Here is a 19,623-nt window from a genome sequence, read left to right as displayed (position 1 = left end):
TTTCCATTCCAGAAATCCTGTAAGTAGCAACAAGCTACTGCAGACTTCTACTCAAACGGAGAGTTTTACTTTTGGCAACAATTCATTGTGCAGCAGCTGTGTTCATCGATAGCTGTTCTGGAAGGTGTGGGATAGAGAAGACGCCCTTAAGGTCTGCCCTCAGGAGGCTTAAAACAAAGTGTGACACATGAGACACACATCCAAGATCTCCTATGGGGGTCTGGTGAGACGTTCCTGCCAGCCGCATGACAGAGCTCAGCGGAGGAGAGATTCCAAGGGTGTTGCAGGACTGTGAGCAGCTGGGGGCAGAGTCAGGGTGGGCGAATCATGTCCCAGCAGCCAAGTCTGAAGCTGAGGGACATGTCTGGCAGGGGTGGCCAACCACTGAGAGCCTCAGACTTCAACACAGGGGATTAAGGTTTACCTGGGGGCCCCAGAGAGCCACTGGGCATTTCTGAGCAGTGGATGAGGCTGGGCGTACAGGGCCCCAGAAGACCAATGTGCAGGATCCCCCCTGGGGTTGTAGCTTGACCATCAACATCACTGGCCTGTCCCTCTGCCTCAATACAGCAACAGAGCTGCTTCCAGAGGGCCATCCCCATTTGTAGGGAGGACCTGGCTGCCTCTGGAATCGCGGTGAGGCAGACTCTGCTACTTGGGGTCCCAGGCGGTAAGGTACCCACTGGCTCCTCCTCCAAAGATGTGCTGGGGGAAGTGGGTAAGTGCTCAGTGATGCTGTGGTGTGAACAGGTATTCAATCTGTCCAGGTGTTCCAAGCCAATCTCTCCCCCTTGCTCCACCAGAAACACACCCCCTAGTAAAGGAATCTGACTGTTGCCTACTCAGAAATTCTGGAGGAAGCTTGGGTCCTCATAGATGTTCGCATCCAGGGGCTGTTACGACTACCTGTGAGCCCCTGCTGGGTTTCCAAACTTCAGCCATCTGCCTTCGCAATTTTTACCATTTGCTCGTGTGCTTTTACCTTTAGTTACTACTATCTTACCACCAATTTTTACCATTAGCACCTGTACTCTTACTTGCTTAAAATGATTTAAATAAATTTGCTGTCTGAAAAGGTAAGCTGTGCATTACTTCCATCCATAGAAAATCAGTAACAGGAGCCACAAACAGACAATGACAAAATGAACACAATGAAAATACACGATGTCATTACGTCTGTAATGACAGACGTAACAGAACAATGGCTTGTTCTATTTTATCACAGAGCAGAACACACACCAGGGCATGTCCACGTGGCCCGGGCAGCAGCACCAAGAGCTGGCAGGGGATGAGGTGGGCAGCCCCCACATGCATCCCCAAACCTCACCCACACACCCTCTGGGAAGCTGCGGGGAGGCAGGAAGCCCGCACTGCTCTGCTTTCATCAGCCAATTGGACAGGAGTTGAGTCTCAGGGGTTGGCATTTTGTGTGATGACCATAAATGACGTTTGGGGACACCTGCGACAACTACAATGTTACACACAGCATCTGTGGGCTCCAGTGGTGACATAACCCAGGCGCTGCTGCCCCTACACCACATTCGTCACTGAAGGAAACACTAAATTGAAGTCAGAGATTAATTAACACAAAGACACAATTTTCTCATCTCAAGGAGTGGGACCCCCTGAATTCTACCCAAACCCCAGGCCCCAGTGTGAGCCCCCATTCCTGCTGGCCAAGCTGTAACTTTACTACTGCCTGTTACCCTGTGAGGCCACTAGCAGGTTTCCTGTCTTTCACACTGTGCTTCAGACACCCCACCACAGTGGTGGTGTAGCCCTGCAAGGGCCTATCCTGCCACCCACCGAAGCCAGGGGTCGGAGACCCGAGGCTGGCCCCTCCCAATGGTGCATGCGGATTCTGGAGGAAGGGCCATTTCAAGCCACTGTGGATGCCTGTCCTGTGCCTGGTGGATTGATGTGACAGAGTAAGGAAGCCCGAAGGGCGGCCATAATGAATGGAGCTGTGTGCGCAAGGGTCCAAGTCTGTGCGAGCCAGGGAGCCGTCACCAGAGATGGGCATCACTGTCCAGCCTCCGAGAGTCTGATGCCTCCACGGCTCTGCAATAGAATGGGGGCTGCCCTGGGTATGAAGGAGGAGAATGCCTGAAAACTGGGGCCAGGCCGCATGAGATCCACAGCCTCAGCTGCTTCTCTAAGAGGTGGGACCTTATCACACGTCTGACCCATCCCAGCTGCTGTCTGGACACAAGGACCGTGAGCTACCCAGTGTACTGTAAGGCACCATCTAACGTGTTCATCACCACACTCAGGAACCCCTCAGCTAAGGATGCTTACCCCCAGACCTGTCCCGCTGTGTGGTCCCAGGAGTTTCTCCAACACTCTCATTCACTTACCAACCATCTCAGGTCACCTGCCTGTCTGGGGACCACAAGAAAGGAGTTTGAAAAACCAACGTCCTGTTTCCCCCAAAATATTTTTTATTCTTGCTTACATTTGTGTTTCCAATTGTGAATAAAAAATGCTTAGAAAGTGGTTACAAAACATCGTGAACCGGACACGAGGTGTGGGCTCGCCTTCTCTGCATGAGATGACACGGGGCCTGGCGTCTGGGTCTGGGTCGGCCTGCCTGGGCTCAGTCGGGCTTCTCACTTTCAGAATCTAGAAAACAAAACCGCCACAGCTCATTACAGGCCTGACGCGGTCAAACGAGGCCCTGGAAGTTGGAATGGCGACACCAGAGCGGTCACGCTCCTTGGAGGGCTGGGCTGCCGGACCATGACCCAGGCACTATGCATACATACCCCGGGCTGCCTCTGCCATCTGGCCACCTTCCACACTGAGCAACCGCCCAAACCAGGCAGGGCCTTGCAGGGCCCACTGCCCTGGAGAGCGAGGTACCTCTGGCTCCACGGGCACAGCAAGCAGAGTCTGCTTGCCGAGCTGCCCGGCCTCTGCTCAGAGCTAGCGCTGAGGCGGAGCACTGCAGGTGGTCAGGGACACAAAGCCTGACTGCATCTCGGTAGAAATGCAGGACGAACAGACCAGGGCTGCCACCCCAGCCGCGGGGAGCCGGAGGCACCACGACCCCCAGCTTGAGTACATGCGGAACACACGCAGGGGCACCAGCTGCTGACCATAAGGCCATCAGGGCCGGCGAGCCAGGAAAACATGCTGAATTCCACAGGGCCCTCCCCAAATCTGCACCAAGTCCCTGCACCTACAGGGACAGCAGAGCCCCTCAGGTGACCACAGGGCAGGTGGCCCAGCCCCCTGCCCAGATCTGTCCAAAGTGAGTCACACAAACCTGGCTTTCTGTGAAACAGCCAACATGGACAGGGTTCAGAGACATCATTTAGTTGGCCGTGAGACTCATGCCCTCCATGAGGCAGGGTCCACTGTACATCTAAATGCAGTTCAAATTCAGAGTTTGAAAGCCGAGTGAACAAGCCAAACTAGGCCCGACGCCACAGAGCTGGCATGGGGTTCCCACCCAACAGCCCACTCTCGTCCTCTGAGCCACGTCGGCTCAGCGTCCATCACACCCAGCTCCTGCCAGGAAGACAGTACCTGCCACTCAGCCCCCAGGCCCCTCATGGCCACCCCGGCCTCCTAGGCAAGGTGTTGACAGCAGGCATGGAGCTGAGAGTGAAACTATCAGGACAGGGCAGTGCTGCCTGCCAGGGCTACCCACCCCACGCTCCCTTTGAGACTGGCTGTTCAGCTTTTACGTGGACAGAAGATAAGAAAAAGATGTTGTTCCACACTGTTTTCAAGCAAAAATGTTTATTTTTCTCCTTCAAATATACAATCTCTTGGGGAGTCTGTGCCACTGACCGTTCACATACAAGGCCAGGACTCCAAACCACATGTCTGGTACAGCAGGGGGAGCGGGAGGAGGGCAGCTTCCACCACCCTCAGGAACCAGGCGCACATGATTCTCAACCCAAGGACCAAGGGGCACATTACAGAGAACAGAAATCTCTTACTATAGTATCATGGCCTGACAGAAGAGTCTGTATGATCACCTAGAAAATTCAACTCTAACTGAATTGATGGAATAATATATTTAAACCAAAATAATTCAGCCAGTCCTAGTAAAGTCCCAAAGTACAACAGAACTATACAATTCACAGCTGGGTAGCCCAACCAGTGGCCTCCCAGTGGGAAATGGGAAACATCTTGGTCAGTGAGAAGCAGGGCCTTCAGCTCCCACCCTGGGCTGTTTGGTGCCTGTCTGGGATGAGTCCCACTGAAATTTCCAGGAGAGGAACACTCCCACCCCCAGCAGGGCAACCTCAGTGCCTGGAGAACAGTCTGGAGGCCAGAGGTGGGAGGAGCAGACTGTGAACACATGGCAAAGCTAGGCCCAAGTGGCCACAGGCCTCAGTGCAAATGACAGAAAAGGAAGGCAGGTCAGTAGGAGGGTTGGCGGGCCCCCAGAGCAGAAGGGGTCCACTGTCTCTGCAAAGCAGGCAGCCTGCCTGTGCTCCTGCACCAGACACACACTTGTACCTCCCCCACACTCACAGCAGCCCTGCAGGCTTTGGGTCATGAGGGCGTGTCTGCTTACCTAGCACTTTACAGCAGGTTCCACAGAGCCAAACACAGATGCTAACATTCCTGACTAAGAGACCAACTACCAGTAGCAATGCACTGCCCCAATAACCATGCATCCCTGGGCAGTTTGCTGGCAGTGCCGATGGCACTGCAGTTGAGGGAGGTGTGTCCATCTGTTTGCTATCTATGACCATACAGCTGGAGAGACCTCATTTTATGAGTACAAAGCAGAACTCTTCTAGCATTTGCAACTCTTCAATATTCAAGGTCACTAGTTCAATTTTTTTTAAAGCACGTAAACAGAAAAGTCAAGATCAGACTTTAGCTTCAGATTTGCAAACCATTCACGTCTCTGCAACTTAACACGGGAAATAGAGATATCAATACACAAGCCAACTGTAAATGAAATACATCTTTTCTGATACATGACTTTTTTAAAACATCTCTTTCCATCAGGGAATGGAAAAGCTGGAATTCAAGGCACTGTACTTCTGCAGGGTGATTACAATGTTCTAACCATCAACTCAAGTACAGGAAGTGAGTGCAAAGACAGCAAGTGTAGACCACGGGAAGCTAAGAGGGAACAAGGTCTGCAGCAATAAAGAAAGCAAGGACTGCCGCCCTGGCTGGGCACCCATGGGCAGGCGGGGCAGGACTTGGAGGCCAAACCACAACCTGACTCCTCTGGGCTATTCAGTTCAGTATGTTCCACTTGGCAAGTGGTGAGACAGAGGAGCTATGTGATCCGCAGGCTGGGGCCGGGCATGCTGACCACAGGTGGCCACAAGAACATGGGGAGTGCTGGCGTGCCTGTTGCACCCAAGCCTGGCCCCTCATCGAGGCTCCAGCTGCCTGCTTGGGCTGCCCAGGGCCCCCAGGACACTGGAGCTGGGATCAGGCTTCCATACTGGCCCAAAGGTAGTGCGTAGGGCGGGGCTGGAAGGCAGGAGAGAGCAGTACCTGGCATGGGCACAGGCTGGGCTGACGCAGCTCCAGGAATGACCGCGGTGGGTAGAGGGCTGGGTGCCGGGGCCAGACATGGCATCCCCACTGCTGTTCGAGACGTGTTCATCTACAAGACAAGAAACGTGGCTTCAATCAGCTAGCCTCCCTCAGTGGCCTTGGGGGTCCCCACAGTTTCTCCATCCTCAGGAGAGGGTGGTCTCAGGACCTGCCATGGGGCACCTTTAATGGCTGACGCCAGAGTGGAAGTACGCAGCTGGGAGGCAGCCACCGTCCCTCCCTCCTTCCACAGAACTGCAGCCTGCCCACCTCTGGGCCACATGCCCCGACTGTCCACAGGCCAGAGTGGGCTTCAAAGCAGACCCCGCAGGACATGAACCCTGAAGTCGCACTAAGGGGACCACACACCCCAACCCAAGGCCTCCTACTTGATTGGTCAGTGCCATTATGGCAGGACCAGAACAGCTGGGAGCTGTGCAGGGTTGTGTGCCCAGAGATCCGGAGTCAGTGGCAGGGCAGCCCTTCTGCTCTCTGCACCTCAGGTATAACCCCACAGGAAAAGCAGTACAAGGACTGGGAAATGAGCTGTGATGGCTGGTGAGACCAGCATGGCCATGATGCAGAAACCTGATGAGGCTACTGTAAGAAAACAAAGTAGGGCCCAACAGCCTTCAAACTGTCTAGACAAAATGTTGGCAGATCTAACCAAGCAAGTATAAAAAAAGATAAAACATCAGAGCCAAGTGAGGTTTGCCCCAGGAATGCAATGATGTCCCAGTAGAAATCACTGCATCTCACCACAGTTACATCCCAAGGGAGAATTCCATGTGATGCTCCCCATAGATGCAGGGAGAGTGTCTGAGGAGTTCCACCCTGCTTCATGGAAAGCACAGCTGCTGAAGCTGGAGGGTGCCTCCTCCATCTGGAAGGGCCTCTGCAGAACCCACAGCCAACCCTGTGCCGATGGTGAAATGCCAAATGTACTTCACCCGAGGATCCCCCTGTCCCTAGCCAACACTGTGTGCAAAGTTCCAGCCAATAAAAGAAACGGAATAAGGGGCAGAGACTAGAAAAGAAAAAGGAAAACCATCCTCATTTGCAGATGATAAGATCGTGTATGGAGAAAACCCAAAAGAGCAGACAAACCAATTTCTAGAACTAAAAAGCACATTTAGCAAGATTGCAGGCTACAAGGAACAGAAAACAACCATATTTCTATATACAACCAACATATAACTGTAAAGGGAAATTTTAAAGCAATAAAATTTACAACCACATTCCAAAATATCAACTATCTCAGGGTAAATTTAATGAAAGCTGTATAACACCTTTACACTGAAAACTATAAATCTTTGCTGAGAGAAAATTAAAAAGACATAAACAAAGCAATGCCATGTTTATAGAAAGACTCACTACTGTTAATGTATCAAATCTTACCCAGATGCTTAACAGATGCAATACAATTGGAATCAAAGTCTCATAAGGCTATTTTGTAGGAATATACAAGCTGTTTCTAAAATGTAGGTGGAACTATTAAAGACCTAGAAAAATCAAGAAATTCTTGGGAAGGGACAAATTAGAAGTATTAACAAACTATACATAAAATAGATAAGCAACAAGGATTTACTGTATAACACAGGGAATTACACCCAATATCTTGTAATAACCTATAATGGAATATAATTTGAAAAAAGAAAGTGACCACTAGCTAAGGCTTCAGCAAACAAAACCAGCAAATGCTGGGGAAGGGGAGAATCTGTTTTCCAGAGTTATCGCTTATAATATTCAGATGTCCAGTTTTCAACAAGAAATCACAAAATCTTTACAAAGAAAATGAAAAGTATGATCCATACAGAGGGAAAATTCATTAATAGAAAATGTCCCTGAAGAAGTCTAAACATTGCACTTACAAAATAAAGACTTTAAATCAACTGCTTTAAATATGTTCAAAGAGTTAAAGGAAACCATGGACAAAAAGAAAACCAGGAAAATGATTCATCAACAACATGAGAATATCAATAAAGTGACAGAAGTTATAAAAGGAACCAAATATTAGAGCTGAAATATTAGAGCTAAAAGGTATAATAACTGAAATTAAAATTCCATTAGAGAAGCTCAAAAGCAGATTTGAGCAGGAAGAATAAAGAATCAGCAAACTTGAGACCACAGAATTGAAATGATCAAGTCTGAGAAACAGAAAGAAAAAAAAAAAGAATGAACAAAAGAAAAGTATACAGAGCCTATCAGGGAGAAGAGAAAGTGAAGGACAGGAAAAAATACTTGAAGTAGAGAAAGAAAGGACTGTCAACCAAGATTCTACATCCAGCAGAATCTTGGCTGACAGTCTTTTCAAGATGAAGGAGAAATTAAGACTTCTGGATAAACAAAAACTAAGGAAGGTTGTTACTAAAAGATATGCCCCACAAGAAATGCTAAAGGAAGAACTTTCATTTCAGGCTGAAATGAAAGGATAATAGACAGTAACTCAAAGCCATGAGACGAAATAAAGAAAGAAACTACACAGCTAAATATGTAAGCCAATACTATTGTACTTGTGGTTTTAATTTCTTTTTTCCCCTATATGATTTAAAAGGCAAATGCATTAGATAATAATTATAAATCTATGTGAATGGGCACACAATGTATAAAGATGCAATCTGTGCAAAAACAACACAAAGGAGGAGGGATGGAGACACATAGGAGCGGAGTGTTGAAACAAAGTTGGTATTACTCAACCTAGGTTGTTATAAGGTTAAGATTTTAATTGTAATCCCTAAGGTAACCAATAAGAAAATAACAAAAACGTGTGCAGAAAAGTAAAAAAAAGGGGGGGGGGGAGGGGATAAAAACCTGTAGGACATACGGAAAAAAAAATAGTTAAACCAGCAGAAGTCCTTTATTAACCATAATTACTTTAAATGTAAATGGACTGAACTCTCCAATTAATAGGCAAAGATTGGCAGAGTGGATAAAAAAGCATAATTAATCTATATGCTATCTACAAAACACACACTTTAGATACAAACACACAAAGAGGTTGAAAGTAAAAGGATGGAGGAGAGGAGATCAAGATGGCAGAGTAGGGGCTCCCCCGGTGGCGCAGTGGTTGAGAGTCCGCCTGCCGATGCAGGGGACACGGGTTCGTGCCCCGGTCCGGGAAGATCCCACATACCGCTCCGCGGCTGGGCCCGTGCGCCATGGCCGCTAAGCCTGCGCGTCCGGAGCCTGTGCTCCACAACGGGAGAGGCCACAACAGTGAGAGGCCCACGTACCGCAAAAAAAAAAAAAAAAAAGATGGCAGAGTAGGAAGGTGCTCAGCTCACTTCCCCCCACGAACACATCAAAAATACATCCATAAAGTGGAGCAATTCTCTCTGAAAATAAACTGGAAATGGACAGAAATATTCTTCTAAAACAAAAGCTGTAAAAGAAAGATCCACACGAGTCAGATAAGAAGGGAAAAGAGCTATCAGGTTGGGACCCAGGCCCACAGAAGAGGGGGATATCACCACTAGGAGATCCTCCCTGGGGAGTGAGTGGTTTGAATCACATATTGGGTACCCCAGCTCTGGCGTCCAACATGCTGACATTCACATTACAGGGGTTCCAGAAGGAGACAAGTCTTCTTACTGGTTTGAAAACTAATAGGACTTCAAGGAAGGCTGTGAGAAACCTAGACCTGGCTTGTGACACAAGCTTGCTTACTCCTAGGAATGAGGTGTATAATGGAGATTAAAACTGCTCCAGAATTCCGGATGGTTTCATGAAACCACCTAGCATGCATCCAGCTCATCTACCTCTGAAGAGCTTCCCCCTAGGTTGAAGGCTGCCATTGCTGAGGAAAGTGTGCAGTTGGGGATGGAACTGACTCAGACCCATCACTGCATATAAATGGGGCAAGGGCAGCCTTTGCTGGCACTTAGAGAGGCAGCAGATCAGGAGCTGTATGGAGCTGACTAGCATTCTGGGACTGTCCCAGTGTACACCCTGGCCCATACCAGGTGCCCACTGCAGCCCTTTTGCTACAGCACTGTGCCCCCTGGAGCAAAAGTGCCATTGCTGGGAGAGGGGAGAGAGCACACTTAGAGGGAAAGGAGCCAGCTCGGACCCCACCCCTGCTTCAGCACCTTGGGATGAGACCCCACCCCTGATAGAGTAGTGATGACCACTCAGCATAGAAGAAGCTTCAGCTCACACATGGCTCTGGCTCTAGCACCTCCATCCCCAGCCCCACCACCCACCAAGGTGATACCGGACAGCACATCCTGGGGGAAGACATGACCCATGCTCACTTCAGATCCAGCTCTCGCACCGAAACTACTGAACACATGCAGACCGCATAGAGATGCTCCCACACAAGTACAACCCTTCAAGACCGAGGTAGGTAACTGTTTCACCTAATTTTATAGAGATAGAAAACATTAAGCAAAATGAGAAAACAAAGGAATGTCTTTAAAACGAAAAAACAAAGAAAAAACTCTGAAAAAACAGCTAATGAAAGAGAGAAAATTTACCAGATAAAGAGTTCAAAGCATTAGTAATAAGAATACTAACTGAACTAGGGAAAAGAATAGATGAGCACAGAGAGAATTTTAACATGGAACTAGAAAATATAAAAACCAGTCAGAACTGAAGAATGAAATAACTAAAATGAAAACCACACTAGAAGGAATTAACAGATGGTAATAGGTAATAGAGAAGAATGCATAAGTGATCTGGAAGATAGAATAATGGAAATCACCCAATCAAAACAGTAAAAAGAGAAACAAATTTTTAAAATATGAGAACAGTTTAAGGGACCTCTGAGACAACATCAACCATGCTAACATTCACATTATAAGGGTTCCAGAAGGAAAAGAGAGAAAGAAGAGAGTCGAAAATGTATTTGATGAAATTATGGCTGAAAACTTCCTGAACCTGGAGAAGGAAGCAGATACCCAGGTACATAGAGTACCCCAAACAAGATGAACTGAAGGAGACACAGACCAAGATGTATCATAATTAAAATGGTAAAAGTTAGAGATAAGGAGAGAATTTAAAGGTAGCAAGAGAAAAGCAAAGAGTCACGTACAAAGGAACACCCATAAGTCTATCAGCTGATTTTTCTGCATGAACTTTGCAGGCCAGAAGGGAATGGCATGACATATTTATAGTGCTCAAATGGAAGAATCTACAACCTAGGACAATCTACCCAGAAAGATTATCATTCAGAATTAGAAGTAAGATAAAGAACTTCTCAAATAAGAAAAAACTAAAAGAGTTCATCAATACTTAAACTAACCCTAAAAGAAGTCTTAAATGGTTTTCTCCAAGTGGGAAAAAAAAGGCTACAACAAGATGTAAGGATTTATAGGAAAGGAAAAGCCCCACAAGCAAAGGCAAATATATAGCAAAGGCTGTGGATCAATCACTTAACATAAGCTAGTACAAAGATTAAAAGACAAAAATTGGAAAATAAACTATAACTACAATCAACAGTTAAGGGATAAACAAGAAGATGTAAAATATGACATCAAATACACAAAATGTATGGAAGGGGAGTAAAAAAATGTAGATCCTTTAGAATGTGTTTGAACTTAAATGACTACCAGTTGAAAACAAGTAGATACATAGGTCAACATATATGAAACCCAAGGTAACCACAAATCAAAACCCTACAATAGATACACAAAAATAGGGAGAAAGTAACACAAGCATGCCATGATTTGATAAAGAAAATCATCAAACCACAAGGGAAGAAACTAAAAGAAGAAGAAAAGAATATAGAATGACAAAAACAACCAGAAAACAAGTAACAAATGGCAGTTAAGTACATACCTATATATAATTACTTTAAATGTCAATGGACTAAATGTTCCAATCAAATGACACAGAGTGGATGACTGGATAAAAAACAAGACCCATCTATGTGCAAGAGACTCTCTTTAGAATTAAAGACACACAGACTAAAAGTGAAGGGATGGAAGGAGCTATTTCATGGAAATGAAAACGACAAGAGAGCTGGTAGCAATACTAATATCTTGCAAATTAGACTTAAAAAAAAGTCTATAAAAAAGACAAAGAAGGATATTATATAATGATATAGTGATCAATACAAGAAGAGAATATAACATTTATTAATATGTATGCACTTCATATTGGTGCAACTGAATATGGAAAGCAAATATTAACAGACATAAAAAGGAGAAACTGACAATAATAGAATAATAGTTGGAGACTATAATGAAATATTGGTCTTAAATGACACATTAGACAAGTTGGATTTAATAGATATATATAGGACATTACATCCAAAAACAGCAGAATACACATTCTTTTCAAGTGCACATGGAATGTTCTCTAGGATAGATCACATGCCAGGCCAAAAAACAAGTCTCAATAAATAGAAGAGAACTGAAATTATATCAAGCTTTTTTTTCAACCACAACAGTATGAAACTAGAAACCAATTACTGGAAGAAAAATGGGACAAACACATGGACACTAAATGACACGTTAATAAAAGAAACAATGGATGAATGAAGAAATCAAAGAGGAAGTCAGACAAAAACGAGACAAATGAAAAAAAACGCAACTTTGCACAACCTACAGGACGCAGCAAAAGCAAATATAAGAGGGAAGATTACAATAATACATGCATACCTGAGCATACAAGAAAAATCTCAGATAAACAACCTATCCTCCATCTAAATGAATTAGAAAAAGAACAAAGCCCAAGTCAGCACAAGGAATACCTAGTGAAGAGCTAATACCTAGTGTAACAAACTATTGTTACAGAAGAGCTAATACCTAGTGTAACAAACTATTCCAACAAAATGAAGAGGAGGGAACACTCCCAAATTCATGCTATGAGGCCACCATTACACTGATACCAAATCTAGAAAAAGACATTACAGAGAAAAGAAAATTACTAGTCAATATCTGTGATGAATATAGATGCAAAAATCCTCAAAAAATATTAGCAAACCAAATTCAATAATATATAAAAAGGATAATACACCATGATCAAGTGGGATTTATTCCACAGATTCAAGGACAGTTCAATATCCACAAGTCAATCAGTGTGATACACCACATTAACAAAAGGAAGGATAAAAATCACATTATCATTTCAATAGACACAGAAAAAGCATTTGACAAAATTCAACTTCCATTCATGATAAAGACTTGCATCAAAGTTGGTATAGAGGAAACATATTTCAACATAATAAAGGCCATTTATGACAAACCCACAGCTAACATCATACTCAGTAGTGAAAAGCCAAAACTTTTCCTCTAAAATCAGGAACAAGACAGGGATGCCCACTCTCGCCACTGAGAAGTAGTACTGGAAGTCCTAGCCACAGCAGTCAGACAAGAAAACGAAATAAAAGGCATCCAAATTGGAAAGGAAGAAGTAAAAATGTCACTATTTGCAGATGACATGATGTTATACTCAGAAAATTCTGAAGTTCCATCAAAAAACTATGAGAACTAATAAAGGAATTCAGTAAAGTTGCAGGATACAAGATTGACATACAGAAATCTATTGGTTTTCTAAACACTAATAATCAACTATCAGAAAGAGAAAACAATAAAACAATCGCATTTAAAATTGCATCAAAGAGAATAAAATACCTAGGAATAAACTTAACCAAGGAGGTGAAAGATCTATAACCTGAAGACTCTAAAACATTGATGAAGGATATTTAAGATGATACAAACAAATAGAAAAGATATTGAATGTTCCTGGATTGGAAGAATTAATACTGTTAAAATGGCCATACTACCCAAAGCAATCTACAGATTTAATTCAATCCTTATCGAATTACCCATGACATTTTCCACAAAACTAGAACAAATAATCTTAAAATTTATATGGAACCAAAAAGGCTCCCAATTACCAAACCAATCTTGAGAAAAAAGAACAAAGCTGGAGGTATCATACTCCCCAACTTCACATTATACTACAAAGGTACAGTAATCAAAAGAGCATGGTACTGACACAAAAACAGAAACATACATCAATGGAACAGAATGAACAGCCCCCCAAAAAACCCATAAACGTATGGTCAATTAATCTACAACAAAGGAGGCAAGAATATACAATGGGAAAAGGACAGTCTCTTCAGTAAGTGGTGCTGGGAAAACTGGACAACTACATGCAAAAGAATAAAATTAGAACATTCTCTAACACCATATAAAAAAATAAACTCCAAATGAAATAATGACTTAAATAAGACTGAAACCCATAAAACTACTTGAGGAAAACTTAGGCAGGACACTCTTTGACATAAATCAAAGGAATATTTTTTTGGCTCTGTCTCCTAAGGCAAATGAAACAAAAGCAAAAACAAACATGGGACCTAATTAAACTTAAAAGCTTTTGCACAGCTAAAGAAACCTTTGACAAAAAGAAAAGACAACCTATTATTGAAAGTGAGAAAATATTTGCAAATGATATGACTGATAAGGGGTTAATATTTAAAATATATAAACAGCTCATATAATTCAATATCAAAAAAACAAACAACCCAATTAAAAAATGGGCAGAAGACTTGAATAGATATTTCTCAAAGAAGACATACACATAGCCAAAGGGCACATGAAAAGATTCTCAACATTGGTAATCAGAGATATGTAAATCAAAACCACAATGAAGTATCACCTCACACCTGTCAGAATAGCTATCATCAAAAAGACCGCCAATAACAAATGTTGGCAAGGATATGGAGAAAAGGTTACCCTAGTACACTGTGGATGGGAATGCAAATTGGTGCAGCCACTATGGAAAACATTATGGAGGTTCTTCAAAAAACTGAAAATAGAACCACCATATGATCCAGCAATTACTTTCCTGGGTATATATCCATAGAAAATGAAAACACTAATTTGAAAAGATACATGCACCTCAGTGATCACAGCAGCTTCATGTATAATAGCCAAGATATGGAAACAACCTAAGCAACACATGAATGGATAAAGAAAATGTGGGTTACATATATAATGGAATATTACTCAGCCATAAAAAAAATGAAATTTTGCCATTTGCATCAACATGGATGGACCTGGAGAGTATTAATCTTAGTGAAATAAATCAGAGAAAGAAAAATATTGTATATGATCAGTTATATGTGGAATCTAAAAAATAAAATAAATGAATATAACAAAACATATAGATTCACAGATATATAGAAAACAAACTAGTGGTTACCAGTGGGAAGCTGGAGGGAGGGAGGGGCAAGATAGTGGTAGGGGATTAAGAGGTACAAAGTAATAGGTATAAAATAAATAAGCTATGAGGATATATTATACAGCACAGGGAATACAGCCAACATTTTATAATAACTTTAATGATGTACATCTATAAAAATACTGAATAACTATGTTGTACACTTGAAACAAATAAAATAGTTTAATTCAACTGTATTTCAATTAAAAGTTCTTTAAAAAAAAGAAAAAGAAAGTGAAATGATGGGAAAATAAACTCCTGAGAGCTGATCCAAGATGGCACAGTGGAAGGAGCTTGGGCTTACCTCACAACAAAACCACAACTAACTGCTGAACAGCCATCGATAAAAAAGACTGGAAGCTGCCAAAAAAGATATTTGACATCCAAAGATATAAAGAAGGAACCACAACAAGATGGTAGGAGGGGCACACTCACAATATAATCAAATCCCATTACCCTGGGTGGGCGATCCACAAACTGGAGAACTATTATATTGCAGAAGTTCTCCCACAGGAGTTAGAGTTCTGAGCTCCATGTTAGGTTCCCCAGCTGGGGGTCTGACATCAGAGGGAGGAGCCCCAGAGACATTTGGCTTTGAAGGCCAGGAAGGCTTGACTGCAGGAGCTCCACAGAACTAGGGGAAGCGGAGACTCCACTCTTGGAGGGTGCACACAAGGTCTCGCATGTACTGGGACCCAGGGCAAAGGCAGTGACTGCACAGGAGCCTAGGCTGGACCTACCTGCTGGTCTTGGAGGATCTCCTGGGGAGGAGGTTGTGGCTGTGGTTCTCCCTTGGGATGTGGACATGGGTGGTGGAGATTTTGGGGAGTGTGCAGCTACGTGAACTCTCAAGGAAGCAGACATCTTGCTTGGGTCATCAGCACCAAGACCTGGCCCCACCCAACAGCCTGTAGTCTCCAGTACTGGGACGCCTCAGGCCAAACAACAGCCTTACCCATCAGCAGACAGGCTGCCTAAAGACTTCCTGAGCCCACAGCCACCTCTAGACACATCCCTTGACACGGTTCTGTCCATCTGCCGACCAAAGGGCCAAGATCCAGCTCCACCCACCACCACCAGTAGGCAGGCACCAGTCCCTCCCACTAGGAGACCTGCACAAGGGTCTATACCAGCCTCACCCACCTGGGCAGACACCAGAAGCAAGAATACTACAATCAGGCAGCCTGCAGAACTGAGTCTGCAAATACAGGAATTTGTTCCAGACAAACAAACAAGATAAAACCCCAAAGAACAACTAAGCAAAGTAGAGACAGGCAATCTACCAGAGAAAGAATTCAGCATAATGATAGTAAAGATGATCCAAGATCTCAGAAAAAGAACGGATGCACAGTGTGAGAAAATACAAGAAATTTTTAATAAAGAATTAGAAAATATAGAGAACAACCAGAGTTGAAGAATACAATAATTGAAATGAAAAATACACCAGAAGGAATCAATAGCAGAATAAATGATGCAGAAGTACGAATAAGTGAGCTGGAAGACAGAAAGGGGGAAATCACTGCTGCAGAACAGAATAAAGAAAGAAGAATGAAAAGAAATGAAGACAGTTTAAGAGACCTCTGGGACAAAATTAAATTCACCAACATTCACATTATAGGGGTCCCAAAAGGAGAGGAGAGAGAGAAAGGGCCTGAGAAAATATTTGAAGAGATAATAGCTGAAAACTTCCCTAACATGAGAAAGATAACACTCACTCAAGTCCAGGAAATTCAGAGAGTCCCAGGCAGGATTAACCAAAGGAGGAACACGCCAAAACACAGTAATCAAATTGACAAGCGTTAAAGACAAAGAGAAAATATTAAAAGCAACAAGGGAAAAGCAACAAATAATGTACAAGGGAATCCCCTTATGGTTATCAGTTGATTTTTTCAGCAGAAACTCTTCAGGCCAAAAGGGAGTGGCATGATACATTTAAGTGAAGAAAGGGAAAGAATATTCGACCCAGTAAGGTGCTCATTCAGATTCAACGGAGAAATAAAAAGCTTTACAGACAAGCAACAGGTAAAAGAATTCAGCACCACTAAACCAGTTTCACAACAAATGCTAAAGGAACTTCTCTAGGTGGAAAAGAAAAGGCCACAACTGGAAACAAGAAAATTACAAAATGGGAAAGCTCACCAGGAAAGGCAAACATACAGTAAAGGTAAGAAATCATCCACACACAAATAGGATATCTAAACCCATAATTGTGAGAGGAAGAGAGTACAAATGCAGGATATTTGAAATACATTTGAAATAAAGAGCTCAGCAACTGAAAACAATCGTGTGTGTGTACATATGTGTGTGTGTGTGTGTGTGTGTATACTGCTGTAACAAAACCTCATGGTAACCACAAACCAAAAATGTATAATAGATATACACACACATAAGAAAAAGGAATCCAAATACAACAGTACACAGAGTCATCAAATCACAAGAGAAGAGAAAAATGGAGGAAAGGAAGAAAAAGACCTACAAAAACAAATCCAAAACAATTAATAAAAGGGCAATAAGAACATATGTATTGATAATTACCTTAAATGTAAAAGGATTAAATGCTCCAACCGAAAGATACAGACTGGCTGAATGGATACAAAAATAAGACCTGTATATATGCTGTTTATAAGAGACCCACTTCAGATATAGAGACACATAAAGACTAAAAGTGAGGGGATGGAAAAAAGTATTCCATGCAAATGTAAATGAAAAGAAAGCTGGAGTATCAATACTCATATGAGACAAAATAGACTTTAAAATAAAGACTGTTACAAAAGACAAAGAAGGACACTACATAATGATCAAGGGATCAAGCCAAGAAGATATAACAGTTGTTAACATATATGCACCTAACATAGGAGCACTTCAGTATATAAGGGAAATGCTAACATCCATAAAAGAAAAAATTGACAGTAACACAATAATAGCTGGTGACTTTAACACCACACTTTCATCAATGGGCAGATGATCCGGACAGAAAATCAATAAGGAAACACAGGCCTTAAATGACACATTAGACCAAATGGACTTAATTGATATTTACAGAACATTCCATCCAAAAGCAGCAGAATACACATTCTTCTCAAGCGCACATGGAACATTCTCCAGGATAGATGACATCCTGGGCCACAAAACAACCCTTGCTAAATTTAAGAAAACTGAAATCATTTCAAGCATCTTTTCCAACCACAACGCTATGAGATTAGAAATCAACTACAAGAAATAAAAACTGCAAAAAATACAAACACATGGAGGCTAAACAATATGTTACTAAATAACCAGTGGACTACTGAAGAAAGCAAAGGGGAAATCAAAAAATACCTAGAGCTAAATGAAAACAGAATCATGACAATCTGAAACCTATGGGACACAGCAAAAGCAGTTCTAAGAGGGAAGTTTATAGAGATACAATCTTACCTCAGGAAATAAGGAAAATCTAAAATAAACAACATAAAGTTACACCTAAAGCAAGCAGAGAAAAAAGAGCAAAACCCAAAGTTAGTAGAAGGAAAGAAATCATAAAGATCAGAGCAGAAATAAATGAAACAGAGGCAAAGAAAACAATAGAAAAGATCAATGAAACTAAAGTCTGGTTCTTTGAAAAGATAAACAAAATTGGTAAAACTTTAGCAAGACTCATCAAGAAAAAAAGGGAGAAAGCCCAAATCAATAAAATTAGAAATGAAAAAGGAGAAGTTACAACCAATACCACAGAAATAAAAAGGACCATAACAGACTACTACAGGCAATTATATGCCAATAAAATGGACAACCTAAAAGAAATGGACAAATTCTTAGAAAGGTACAATCTCCTAAGACTGAACCAGGAAACAACTGAACATATGAACAGACCAATTACAAGTACTAAATTGAATCTGTGATTTTAAAAACTCCCAACAAACAAAAGTCCAGGACCAGAGGGCTTCATAGGTGAATTCTATCAAACATTTAGAGAAGAGTGAACACCTATCTTGAAACTATTACAAAAAGTTGCAGAGTAAGGAACACTTCTAAACTCATTCTCTGAGGCCACCATCACCCTGATACCAAAACCAGACAAAGATATTACAAAAAAAGAAAATTACAGGCCAATATCACTGATGAATATAGATGCAAAAACCCTCAACAAAATACTAGCAAACCAAATCCAACAACACATTAAAAGGATCATACACCACGATCAAGCAGCATTTATCCCAGGGATGCAAGAACTTTTCAATATCTGCAAATCAATCAGTGTGATACCCCACATTAACATATTAAAGAATAAAAACCATATGATCATCTCAATAGATGCAGAAAAAGCTTTTGACAAAATTCAACACCCACTTATGAAAAAACCTCTCCAGAAAGTGGGAATAGAGGGAACCTACCTCAACATAATAAAGGCCATATATGACAAACCCACAGCCAACATCATTCTCAATGGTGAAAAACTGAAAGCATTTCCTCTAAGATGAAGAACAAGACAAGGATGTCCACTCTCGCCACTTTTATTCAACATAGTTTTGGAAGTCCTAGCCACAGCAATCAGAGAAGAAAAAGAAATAAAAGGTCTCCAAATTGGAAAAGAGGAAGTAAAACTGTCACTGTTTGCAGATGACATGATACTATACATAGAAAATCCTAAAGGTGCTACCAGAAAACTACTAGAGCTCGTCAATGATTCTGGTAAATTTGTAGGATACAAAATGAATACAAAGAAATCTTGCATTTCTATACACTAACAATGAAAGATCAAAAAGAGAAATAAAGGAAACAATCCCATTTGCCATCGCATCAAAAAGAATAAAATACCTAGGAATAAACCTACCTAACGAGACAAAAGACCTGTACTCCGAAAATTATAAGACACTGATGAAAAAAATCGAAGATGACACAAACAGATAGAAAGATATACCATGTTCTTGGATGGGAAGAATCAATATTGTC

At 42.4% G+C, this 19,623-nt stretch overlaps 1 protein-coding gene across 1 annotated transcript in view; it reads right to left on the bottom strand.

Moving 5' to 3' along the window:
- Positions 1 to 2,476: 2,476 nt before the first annotated feature.
- The window catches only part of WNK2 (WNK lysine deficient protein kinase 2), a gene marked incomplete at its 5' end in the record, with an annotated part of 158,323 nt that continues 141,176 nt past the window's right edge, over positions 2,477 to 19,623 (bottom strand). The window contains 2 exons of the mRNA XM_079706772.1: positions 2,477 to 2,622; positions 5,482 to 5,593. Coding sequence (XP_079562898.1) covers positions 2,597 to 2,622; positions 5,482 to 5,593 — 138 coding nt within the window. The 3' untranslated portion in view covers positions 2,477 to 2,596. The remainder of the gene's footprint in view (positions 2,623 to 5,481; positions 5,594 to 19,623) is intronic.

This window comes from Hyperoodon ampullatus (assembly GCF_949752795.1).
Source record: "Hyperoodon ampullatus genome assembly, chromosome: 6".
NCBI lineage: Eukaryota > Metazoa > Chordata > Mammalia > Artiodactyla > Ziphiidae > Hyperoodon > Hyperoodon ampullatus.
This window is presented reverse-complemented; position numbering and strand designations above follow the sequence as displayed.